General features: G+C 30.0%; 1 protein-coding gene across 1 annotated transcript; it reads right to left on the bottom strand.

Annotated features, from left to right (window-relative positions):
• Positions 1-11,373: 11,373 nt before the first annotated feature.
• LOC130944017 (purine permease 1-like) lies at positions 11,374-13,064 on the bottom strand. The gene is made up of 2 exons (XM_057872134.1): positions 12,253-13,064; positions 11,374-11,931 (listed from the first exon to the last, which is right to left on the bottom strand). Exons 1-2 carry the CDS (start codon positions 13,000-13,002, stop codon positions 11,548-11,550), a joined length of 1,134 nt encoding a protein of 377 aa, XP_057728117.1. The 5' UTR covers positions 13,003-13,064; the 3' UTR covers positions 11,374-11,547.
• Between the last annotated feature and the right edge of the window lie 325 nt (positions 13,065-13,389).

Genomic DNA, 13,389 nt, shown 5'->3' with positions numbered 1-13,389 from the left:
ATAGCTCAGGGGTCTTGACCTCGAAAAACTGTCGACGACAATAGAACGAAACTTTCAAATCCTCGTCACTCCTATGACAAACGAATCGTATTTCACATCATCTCGCAAAACTAAAATCGAAATTCGATAGAAGAACTTCTCAACCCGTTTTACGCCTTACAACCCCAATTTTTGGATTATATAATTCAGGAACTCAGTGAAGCTCATTGTAGGTTTCAGAAAAATATTGAGGAGATCCTTATCAGTAAACTTAATTCCAGATTGTATTTTTTTCTTAATCGACCCTCTATAGTGCACTAATCCTAAAAAGCTATCCTCACTAGCCATTGTGTTTCACTCTCATGAGGAATTCACGTTCATATCATATTTATATACGTTGGTCTTACAGTAAATCAGATTTACCTTGTTCGATTTATTTGTTTGTGGTAATTCGAATCAGTTAAATTTGAATTATGTAAAGACGATACAAGGTGTAAATCGAAATAGGTTGTTTCGAATTACTAGGCACTTCAATTGCATGCATAATTCTAATCCATGTGATTCGATTTACTAGCTTATATTTTATGCATGCATAAATCGACTTGGTTAGATTCAATTTGCATCTTTTTATAGTAATTCGAATTAGTGTGGGAGTGGGCAAATCAAAAGGGGCTCATTCAATTTATATAAAAAAGTCCTAATGGAAAATTCATGTAACATTTTTTTCTTTTAGGAAAATTGTGTAATTTTGACATGATTTTGGTTTAAATATGTATTTTACCTATAATATTATCTTATTTGTTGTTGTGGCGATAGTTAATTAAGAGGAGACCAGAAAGTTCAAAGGGCGTACAACATGTATATTTTGTGTGGATTTTCTTGGTTTTCCATGTTTAATGAAACAAAGGATGAAGAATAGAAATTAATAGGGAAGAAGAAGTTGAAGTAAAATTAAACTAACAGAATTGATGACTCATCAAATTAATTTATTTTAGATTCTGATATGCTCTCGTAAATTAGAGGATAGAATATGTCTAAAATTTTTAACTTGGATAAATTGAGATGAAATGTGTGTGGAGATAATGGCTTGGTCAAAATATCAACTAATTGTCTGCAAGAAGTGATAGGAAGCAATTTTATGACACTGACTTATACTTTTTGGTGCACAACATGACAATCAATCTCCAAATGTTTAGTACGCTCATGAAAAATCGGGTTAACTGTGATGTGAAGAGCACTTTAGTTGTCATAATAAAAAATAGGTGATCGGTCATAAGTGATGTAAAAAAATGCCCAACAAATTAAGAATCCATTAAATTTTACAAGTAATACTTGCTAAAGCGCGATATTTAGTCTCGATAAATAAATGAGTCACAGTAATTTGCTTTTGCTTTTTCAACTAATCAAAGAACCTCCTAAAAAAATAGCCAGTAAGAGAGGGGCGACTATTCGATGAGGTAAATTGTATATTATTGTTTGTCATTTGAATAAGTATACATATACTTCTACACTATCATGTGTATAGTTCAGCAAATCATCATGAAATTTTTAAATCTACAAAAAATGATTCATATGCTAATAAAATTGATAACTTATCAAACTAATTTATTCTAAAAGATGGTATGAAATGCAACCAACAGAAAAATAATAAAATGTATGAATTGTCATTTAATCGTTTGGATTCGTTCTTTTGAGACTAATCATTTGTTTTTCATTTGTTTTTGGATTGATTTATGCTTGTGTTATAATAATTTAAAAAATGTGTAGACATTAATTCTTATTGATTAAGGAGCGAAGCCATAAATCATTGATAATCCTTTCTAGTGCATTTGTTTTCTATTTATATATTAAGATTGAATTTAATGTTTTCTTCTTTTAATATAAATAAATAAACTCTATATATATTATTTATAAGGAGCAAATCTAGTTGCAAGTTTAGTGAGTAAATATCCAACTCAACGCTCGTTTATTTTCACCAAGGATAAGGAAATTTTTGTCTAAAAAAAGATATCTTAGTTTTCAATCTTTTTAATTTAGGATAATACAATTCTTCTGTTAAATAATAACAAAAATTAATTTTATAAAATTTTTATTTGTAATTTGTGAAGATTTTAAACTTTCACAAATTATTAATAAATTTATTTTTGTAAAATTTTTTTACTAGTAGCAATTAAGTGAAAAAAGACCATTGTTATAAATAATGTCAGAAAAAAAAGTAATTGCAATACAAAAAAAAAAAAACATCGAATAAGAAATGAAATAAGATAACATTAATGTTGATAATATTTGTATTGGTGATGATGAGAGTAAAAAAATAACAATGGTGATAAAGTATAGTTACACAATAAAAATAGTAGAAGTAGAAATGATAATGATGAGAATGAAAAAGATAATAGTAGTAGTGGTCATACTTGGTTGTATTATTGAAAAGAATTTTATGAAAGTTTAAAATTTCCACAAATTACAAATAAAACTCTTATAAATTAATTTTTGTTAATATTTAATATTTTTTTTAATAAAAAAATTGTGTTGTCTTAAAATGAAAAAGATTAAAAATCAAAGTATTTTTTTTGGACAAAGAAAACCTTATTTTTCGTAAAAATGGACAAACACTATAGCTTATATTTTTTTTATTTTAGTAAGTCATTGCTAGGAATATAATAAAGGAAAAGTTTGAAACCAAAGTTTATGAAACTAAATCAGCCAAAATATTTTTTGGGTAAAATACTAAATTGGTCCTCTACGTTTGGGCGTAATTTTATTTTGGTCCTTAAGATTTAAAGTGTCGTATTTGAATAAAAAAGTTTTATTTAACTTTAATTTAGTTCCACCATGAGGTCAAAGTTAAATAATTAACAAAATGTCCTACATAACAGCAGTACAAGAACAAGATCGATAATTTGGAGAACAAGTACAAGCTCCAAAGCCCAAAATCAACCGTGGACGCATCAATATATTTATTTATCATTCTCCTTAGCTCTATAGAAAATATTTCATTTAAGTTATAAAAAATAATAAATAAATAAATTAATGGATTCACGGTTGATTTTGTACCTTTAGAACTTGTATTTGTCCTCCAAATTATCGATTTTGTTCTTATATTGTTGTGATATAGGACATTCTATTAATTATTTAACTTTGACTTCATGATAGGATTACATTGAAGTTAAACGAAACTTTTTTAAATTTAAATAAGACACTTTAAATTTTAAAGACAAAAATAGAATTACACCTAAACATAAAAAAACCAATTTAGTATTTTATCCATATTTTTTTTACATTACCTAATATAATTAATTATATAAAAAATATTTTATAATAAAAAAATTAGTTAAAAATAACCAAAATTTAATTCATTTAATTTTTATTAATTATTATTAAAATTAATAAATATTAAATAAGATAAATTTAGATTTTTTTTTTCTTTCTAACATTACAACCACCATATTTAGTTTTCATTTTTTCACGCGTCTTTTGATTCTTTATACTAGAATTTATTTTAATAATTTTATTTAATATTAAAATATTTAATTACATTAAAATAAATATTAATAACATATAATGTACTATCACTCTATTAGCAATAATGCATATTTCATAAATAACGTGATTTCACCAATATAAAATTAGTATTTTTAAGACCATATGTAGGGCTGCACACGGATCGGATCGGATCGGATATAGGCTAAAATTCTATCCGATCCGCACTGCTCCCATCGGATCGGATCGGATACCATATCCGCGTTTTTTTAGGTCGGATCCGATCCGATCCGATCCGCGTATTTGCGGATCGGATCGGATCGGATATCGGATATATCCATGTAATAAAAGATTTGTTTTAAGGCCCTGTTTTTTTCTATTTTTGAAAAAAATGTCCATAAATATCATAAAATTAAAAATTAAAAATAAAACAGCAACTCAACAATTAAAAATAAAATATCATAGAATTTATGACAATACTTAGTGAAACAACACATTAAATCAGTAATTTAACATACTAAAACAGCAACTCAACAATTCAGCACAGTAAATTATACTAAAACAGCAATCCCAATATACTAAAACAGCAATCCCAATATACTAAAAATACTAAAACAGCAACTCAACAAGTTCCAATTGACACATCTCTTCCAGTCTTCTAATTAACACTATATCAGCAAGCATTCATTCCTATTAAGAAATAACAAGTGAGAAAAATTAGTAAAACATGTTAGAATAATAAATTATTATATACCAATACAATACAAGCACCATTGAATACCTAAGATGGTTGATGAGATTGCATTCCACTTTGAACTTCAGGATCTCCGACACTAGTAACTCCAGAAAATTCTATTCAATTCAACAATAACAAAATATGTCATGGTATGTCAATGCTTTAAAATGAAAGACAAAAAATGAATAATAATTAATAAAATACAAATGAACTAATTCATTATATACCTGAATCAACAGCGGCATCTCCTTCATGAAGCTCAACCAATATCTTAGCAGGCTTCAACCAATTTTGAGTGCAAATTAACGCCTCTATAGTGGTGGGACTCAAACAACTGCGATAAGGGTCAAGGACACGACCTCCCGTGCTAAAAACTGACTCAGATGCCACAGTAGAAACAGGAATGGCTAATATATCTCTAGCCATGCAAGAGAGAACACGATACCTCAAAGTCTTTCCTCTCCACCACCTCAATATATCAAATCCACTAAAATCTTCCGCCACTTCATCTTCCAAATATCTATCCATTTCATTTTTCTTCAACTCACTTAATTTTATCCTTTGAGTTTGCTTCCACTTGCTCATAGGATCTTCAATCGTAATACTATCATTCTCACTCATCTCTACACTAGGATTTGGTGTAGTATCTGAAGAAATGCTAGCATCTTGAGTGTCTTCAGGGGGTCGCGGATTCCATATGCTATATTGCTCAAACAATTTAGCAATGATATCCTTCAATTTTCTAAAGATCCTTGAAGATTTCTCACCTTGACCATACATCTCAGACAAAGTAAACTGAATATATTCCAATTTATACCGCGGATCAAGAAAAACAGCAACAAGTAATAGATAGTTCAGAGATGGCTTGTTCACTGAAGTCAAAGGAGTAGAAGTATAAGAATGATCAGAATCATCCCAATACTTATCAAATTTAGCCTTCATCGTTGTTGCCATTCCATTCAACACTAAATCATCACTCATAATCCATTTATTCAAAGTGCATAAAATCTTACACAATACATGGAAAAAAGTATTTGAAGTGACATTCAAAGAACTAGAGAATGAAAGCGTTGCATGATAGAAAATTTGTAAAAAACGTATAAAGATACGAGCTCTACTCCAATCCTCATCACTAGGAGGCCCCCCATCATCTTCAAGGTATCTTTCAAAATGAGCATCTTCCCTAGCAAGACGAGCAAATGCCTTTTCAAATTTTTCGGCCACTTCCAACATCATATAAGTAGAATTCCACCTCGTCGGCACATCAAGAATAATCATTTGTCGACTTGTAATGTTTGCCTCATGTGCACACCTCCTAAAGGTTGCTAACCTAGACGGAGATGACTTTACAAACTTACAAGAAGTTCTAATCCTAGCAATAGATGACTGTAGATCTTTCAAACCATCACAAACAATCAGATTTAAAATATGGGCAGCACATCTCAAATGAACGAATTCCCCACCCAACATAGTACAACCATTCCATTCTCGCATGATTTTAACCAAAGTGTTTACAGCAACAAAGTTTGCACTAGCATTATCCACAGTTACAGTACAAAGTTTTCGAATACACCAATCTTTTAAACATTTCTCTAGAGCTTTTCCTATGGTAACACCAGTATGATCAGCAATCAAATTAAAAGACATGATCTTCTTATTCAATGCCCACCCATCATCAATATAATGAGCTGTTACACACATATAGTTCATGTTTTGAACAGACGTCCAAGTATCAGTAGTTAAAGAAACCATCTGATGATTCAACTCCAAAAGGGACTTAAGTTTGGTTTTTTCCTCTACATACAACTGCATACAATCCCTAGCAACTGTCATACGACTCGAAATCTTAAATTGAGGTTGCATTTCACCACAAAATCCCCTAAAACCAGTATTTTCCACAAACCTAAATGGAAGCTCATCAATTATCACCATCTTACAAAGTGCAAGCCTACACCGATCTTGATTAAAGTCTACTGCCTTTAATGTTGGTGGTTCCTCTAAATTAGAATTTGTGAACACAAGAGTTTTCTGTTTTTTATCAACATGATTTTCCGGGTTCTTCGCACAAGTTCCAATATGTTTTTTTAGGTTAGAGGTCCCATCCCTACGACTATGACACTGTAACCATTTCAAACAATGCTTACATTGAGCCTTAGTTTCCTCATCATTTTTTTTGAAGTGATCCCAAACAATAGAAGGGGGTCTAGTAGACTTTCTTTTACCTGACTGGCCAGATTGTGCTGCTGTCGCCAAAGAAGGAGCATCACTTGAAGCTGGATTGGTATTTGTTTCTCCTCCCCTTGTTGATTCTTCTGGTGTAGATCCAGCGACACTAGGTGGAGTAGGAATGCTCCCAACTTCAGACCCACTTGCATTAGTTGTAAGCGCTTGATTATCGGCCATTCTAATTTTCCAACAGACCAACACAATTCTACAGTTAAATAAGCCATAACACTATATTAGTTTACAAACAATAGACCTTTAGTGCCATATGACTTCAATTAAATAAACCATCTTAATTTTCAAACAATTAAACCTTTAAACCATATAAATCCTCAATGCCATATCTGTTCACAGTTGAATAAACCATTCAAATTTACAGATTTTAATACATAATAACAGTATAACACAATGATTCAAGTACTTTAAAATAAGCCATAACACTATATTAGTTTACAAACAATAGACCTTCAGTGCCATATGACTTCAATTAAATAAACCATCTTAATTTTCAAACAATTAAACCTTTAAACCATATAAATCCTCAATGCCATATCTGTTCATAGTTAAATAAACCATTCAAATTTACAGATTTTAATACATAATAACAGTATAACACAATGATTCAAGTACTTTAAAATAAGCCATAACACTATATCAGTTTACAAACAACAGACCCTCAGTGCCATATGACTTCAATTAAATAAACCATCTTAATTTTCAAACAATTAAACCTTTAAACCATATAAATCCTCAATGCCATATCTATTCATAGTTAAATAAACCATTCAAATTTACAGATTTTAATACATAATAACAGTATAACACAATGAATCAATAGACCTTTAAAATAAGCCATAACACTATATCAGTTTACAAATATTAATATTATTATCGTTATAAGAACAAACAATGAAATCAAACCATATCCTTCATAGGGTCTAGGGATAGAGACAGCAAATGAGAAATCACATGGTATTGTCTTCAAGGATTACTTGCCATTTGAGAAATGAATCCAACATTTTTTCCCACCCTCGGAAATAAAGTTTACAAATTACATCCCATATGCTAATAACTAAATTTAAAATATTAGAATTCAGGCCACCATAGTTGACACCTTCAGAAAGAGACTTTACAAGGAATAAGTTAATAATTATGTAGCCAAAGTAATGCTTAATTTCTATCTTCCAGATTGGCTCAAAACATATCATTGGTTCTCTATTCTCTGATGCAATAATTCTTGGATCTATTGATCATGAAATGAAGTTGATTGCTCTTAAATAAGGGACTACATTTTGTGAAATCACTAGTAATTTGAAGTCATGAAATATTTTCCTAAAACTAGCCAACAATTTCATCAATTATTAAAACAGTTTTAAAAAGAGAAAATAAAATAAAATTAATTTACCCATAATACTTGATCAGTTGAAGAGCCGAGAGCAAAAACGATGGAGAAGAAAGACGGCTGGTCTGACTCTGACAGATTCACGAAGCTGCTTGGAGAGAACGAGAAATGATGAACGCGACCGTGAGTGATGGAGGAGGTGACCGCACTACTGGAGGAGACCACCGACCCTGACCGCTGCGCCAGTGAAGAACGCGACCTATGAAGAACGCGTATGGAGAACGACGCGACCGCCGTCCACCGCGTCAATGGAGGAGGTGACGACCGTGCAGTTGGAGCCTGGAAGAACAATAAATGATGCCCTTAGGAGACGGTAATGGACAGCAAACACTGGTGATAGAGCAAGGTAGAGCCGATCAGAGAGGAGAAGAAGAGCCAGAGTTTGAGAGTCTGAGTAAGTGAGTGAGGATCTGAGATTGAGAGGAGAGTCCAGAGTTCAGAGAGTGAAAGAGGTGAGGTCGTGAGGAGCGCCGTAAATCCGTAATGAGGGATTTAGGGTTAGGTCACAACAACATAACATTAGCTATTTATATCATGTGTCATGTGCGGATCTGTGCGGATCTGCGGATCGGATCCGCGGGTATCATTGCCGAATCCGCGATCCGATCCTACCACAGTGCGGATCGGATCTGATCCGATCCGATGACTCTGCGGATCGGATAATATCCGCGAAATTCGGATCGGATGCGGATAATTACCGCGGATCTGCGGATATTATCCGATCCATGTGCAGCCCTGTCCATATGCAACCTTGTGATAAACAAATTATTTTGCATCAGTAAAATTATTGAAGGTTGTACACCATTTTTACAGTAAAATTATTCATTCATCTCTATTTTGTAAATATTCGATTCTTATTAGCTTTAATTATTTATTTAGTCTTTATAGTTTCATAAAATTTTTAATTAGATTTTTATACTTTTTTTTAATTTGATTCCTGCACCAAATTTTTTTCAATTAGATCCTACTTAGCAGTAATTGACTTAATTTTATAGGGATCCAACTATAAAAAAAATTGGTACAAGGACTTAAATAAAACGAAAAAAGAGTGTAAGGACCAAATTAAAAAATAAATTTGTGCAAAAGGACTCAATTAAAAGAAAAAAATATATATAATCTAATTAAAAATTTCGCAAAACTATAAAAACCAACAGAGTAATTCAACCTTTTCATTAATAATGTAATTATTTTTTTTCTATAAGCATTGCCCTTAATTTTTTCCCATATTTGTAATTGTTCAATCCTTATTGATACCAATATAACGAGTTAAAAATTTTATTTAAAAACTTGTTTAATAATTTTTTTTATATATTTTATTTTTTATTTTATAACAGTCGGTATATAAAAATATGAGTTATATAGTAAAACACAAATAACATATAATTTTATACTCATAACATCTATATTTTTATACATATAATGTTAATAATTAACAAAATTTTACAGTTAATATTACCCAATTTTAAAATATATTTGTTTTTGAATTATCTCACATGCATGTCAATAGATCATGATTTTTAATTATTTTAATATTTTTTATTTAATATTCATATGTATATTTATTTATTAATTTTAATCTGATTAGTTAATAATTATATTTAATAATTTATTTCATATTTTTTTATTTTATAATATATAATCTATGTGTAAAAATATTAGTTGTATAATAAAATTATTGAAATATTTCTAATTTATTTTTTATTTTATTTTTTCTTACTATAGATAAAGAGACTCAAATTTGTGACTTTTTAGATAAGTATGGAGAAATTATATCATTTGAGTTATAATTCATTGGCAAAATATCTTTAGTCTAACATTCATAATTTTATATATATAACATTTATAATTTTAAACATATAACATCTATAATTAATGAATTAAAATTAATTTATTATTTATTTTTTTATTTTGTAGGTTATAAACCAATATTTTTATGTTTTTTATTTTTAATAAATTGACACTAATCAAATTTGATATTTTGAATTTTGTTTTATAACGTGTTGTGGTGTTTTAAAAATATTTTTTAGGATTAATAATATAAGAATTTAAGATTTTTATTTGAAATAAGAATTGTATAATTATGGATGGAATAAGCTAATAATTTTTTTTAGATTTGATTCTTATAAAATTTAAATTATTTTTTGGTATAATTAAATAAAAAATATTTATAAAAAAATTAATTGTATCAAATAATTAAAGAAAATAATTCATATTTTCTTATAAATTAAATGAAAATATTTTTAAGTATATATTTTTATTTATTATTTGTAATTTTTGTCTACGTAGGATTACTGATATTCTAATTCTATGAGATTATACTAGATTCAAGCTTTATTAGTATTATTATATCTTGGTCCTATATTTAAACAACATGCATGGATCAAGGAAGTCAATGATGGCACTCAGTCCAGTGCAAAAACTTGTGAAAAAGGAAAACCATCATTGTTGAATTAGGTTTAATGGGGTTCTGAATTGTAAGCCAGCCCAATAATGCAGTACCTTATACTACAAGATTACAAGAAGAGTGCTATGCTATTTACGTGTACATGTGCAAATGGTAAGCGGAATAATCTATAAAAGATGCCTTCATCACAACTTGTGGCTCATCTTTAATTTATTTATTCCTATAAGAAATTTCAATACAACAATAAAGTGACTTATATGCTATATGCTAGGTCTTGAATTGACCGGTCGAATTGTCTTATAGCATTTGGAAATTGAAGGTGCATGCGGCTTTAATTTCGGGAATGAATCATCTCCAGTAAACAAAAAGTTGGATGGTGTATAGTGTTTAATCTAATTATTTATTATTTTTTTAATTTATTTTTAATCTTACTTATAAAATTAAAAATAAGAGATCACACTGAATTTTATCAAATATTAAAAAAATTGAAAAGAATCCATTTTCCTTTGTTTTCTGATTATTTCTTTTTGAAGGATAAACTTATAATTTATAAACTTTTAACTATTTAAATAATTAATTTAATTAATTTTTAATTATTTAAGTAATTAATCTAAATTATTTCTGTAAATAATAACCTATTGATGTATCATAAATCATTTATACTCATTAATTATTTAAATGATTAAAAATCGAATAAAAAATTTTTAAATTATAAAAAATTTATGACAAATAATTCTTTGATCTCTATGAATTTGGTATTGAATTTGTCGAACTTATCTTTTATGAAAAGTTTTAAATATTTAAAAATAATTTATTTTAATATCTTTTAAATTAAATATTAATTTTTATTTTTTTAATAAATTAGACAACTATATATAAATATTATAGTATGTATCAAAATTTATTTATCTTTTAAATAAATGACATTTACAAGGATTTGGATCTTCTAAAGTTTGAATTTTACTTTAGAGATTAAAGTGTGATCTCTCACCATTGATTTTATAGGTGGGACCAAGAATAAATATGAAAGAGAAACTATTCAAGGTAGAAGATTACACTTTATTTTCTAAAGTGAAATTCAAACTTTAGAGGATCCAAATCCCACAAAATATAACATAGATATATAAAACAAAAAGAAGTGTTAAAGAATCACTAGATTTTGTGATTTATAGCTATTAATTAATCATCATTAATATTTTTAATGATATGAGATTATTCACTTTTATTGGCGGATTAAGTGCTATCAAATTTTAATAAAAATGATAGTTTCTAGATTTTTTCTAAAACAAAATTAAATAGTATCTCCTAATCCCAAGTAACTAACTAAATATTATTGGGACTGTGACTAACAGCAAGAGTCTGAATCTGCTCTGTCTCTGGGACACTGTTTTTGGAATCCATCATTGTCATCTTCTCCTTGTTGGCTTGCTTAATCTCACCGTAAAAGTAGGACACAAAGCCCCATAGTGAAAGCACAAGAGAAACCGCTTTCTCAACTTGGAACTTCTCCTTGTAGAAAATAACGGCCAAAATTTCCGTTACGGGGAGCAATATAGCAATTAAAATACCAGACAGCAACGAAGAGGAACAAAAAATAACTCCTATTGCTCCTAAGAAGAATGCTTGCCACATAATTGCACTTGCCACCATCACCACATAGTAATTTCCTCTTCCAAGCCCAAATTCTCTTGCTTCTCTTGGAATTACCTGTCAATTTTTTATCCCAAAATCACACCAAACTTATTAAGTGGGAACGTGCAATTGTTTTTATCTATTATCTATATAGTTCTTTAATTTTTAACTTTTAATGAAAATATATTATATTAGAAAATAAATATTAACATGCATTCTTATTTTGATAAAAATTTGATTTTAATATATTAATAGAGTAAATATTTTTCATAATCATTTAATCACATTTATTTTCTATTAAATGTGTTAAAATTAAATTCTTTTCATAATTTTTTTATTTTATTTTAAAATTATCAAAATTAAATTCTTATGTTAAACAAGCTAAGAAGAAGAAACCTTGAAATCATTGTTGATGATCATGCCGGCGACGCAGAAAACAGTAGCAAAGAAGCACATCACGAACTGAATCTCCATAACCAAAGAATAAGTTAAGTTCTGCTTCGCCTTCTTGTAAGTTAACTCCACAAGCGGCAACACGAATCCGTACAGAGCTGCCGCCATGAGAGTCATAACGAAACCCTTCACGTACTCCACCGTCGACTCTCCGGCAGGCCGGTCACTGCGAGTGTGGAGTGCCAGCACCCCCGCGCCAACGGTGAGGAGCACGACGGCGTTCACGGAGTACGGCGTGAACTTCTGCCTGACGAGGAGGAAGGCGAAGACGGCGGTGAAGGCGAGCTGTGTGGCGATGATAAGGGCGGAGGTGGACACCGGGAGGCGGGCGACACCGCAGGCGTAGAGGTAGTCGTCGAGGCCGGTGAGGATGCCGATGAAGGCGGCAGCGAAGAACAGCGGCGGTTTCATTGAAACCATCGTAGTTTTAGGTTTTTCTGTTTCGGAAGGGTAGTGGCGGTTGTTTTTGCGGCGGAAGTAGGAGAGGATGAGGGGTATGAGCATGATGGGGAATCCGGCAGTTTCGAGGCAGCTGGAGAGCCAAACGCGGTGGCCGCCATGGAGGAAGTAAAGGCGCATAATGAGAGGGCCGCCGCTGGTCCCGACTGAAAGGAGGATACAGTTAGTTATGAGGAGGGTTCTCTTCATTGTCGTCTTTCTTTGTTGTTGTTGTGCTTCAACTGGTTCTGCCATGGCTTAATTAATTAGCTGTTGCTTCTTGTTATTAGAGTTACGTAGTATTATTGCTACTTCAATTATTGCAGGTGTGTTATTAATATATGAATAATAATGACAAGGAATCAAGATGATTTTAGCAAAAAAAATCAGCGAAATATTTTTAGGTGAATCTAAAATTTCTATATTGATAATATTTATGTTAGGTATTAGAATTTTTTTTTTAAATTAGATAGTTTTAAATTTGTTTTCTAATTTATCATATTTTAGATATTTGGAGAGAGAAGGATTGTAGAGAAATCGAAACTAATTAAATCAGTTTCCATTATTAACGTTGTAATGATACTAACGTATCTTTTCCTAATTTAAACGTGGTAAAACATAATTAATAATCAATATTTTAAA

The sequence above is a fragment of the Arachis stenosperma genome, chromosome 8, assembly GCF_014773155.1.
Source record: "Arachis stenosperma cultivar V10309 chromosome 8, arast.V10309.gnm1.PFL2, whole genome shotgun sequence".
Classification (NCBI taxonomy): domain Eukaryota; kingdom Viridiplantae; phylum Streptophyta; class Magnoliopsida; order Fabales; family Fabaceae; genus Arachis; species Arachis stenosperma.
Note: the sequence above shows the minus strand (reverse complement) of the source record. Positions and strands in the feature narration are given on the sequence as shown.

Coding starts and splice junctions, on each gene's coding strand:
- LOC130944017 (XM_057872134.1), bottom strand. CDS start 13,002: ATGGCAGAACCAGTTGAAGCACAACAACAACAAAGAAAGACGACAATG. Junction 11,932..12,252: donor TCATCAACAATGATTTCAAG/GTTTCTTCTTCT, acceptor AAAAATTGACAG/GTAATTCCAAGAGAAGCAAG.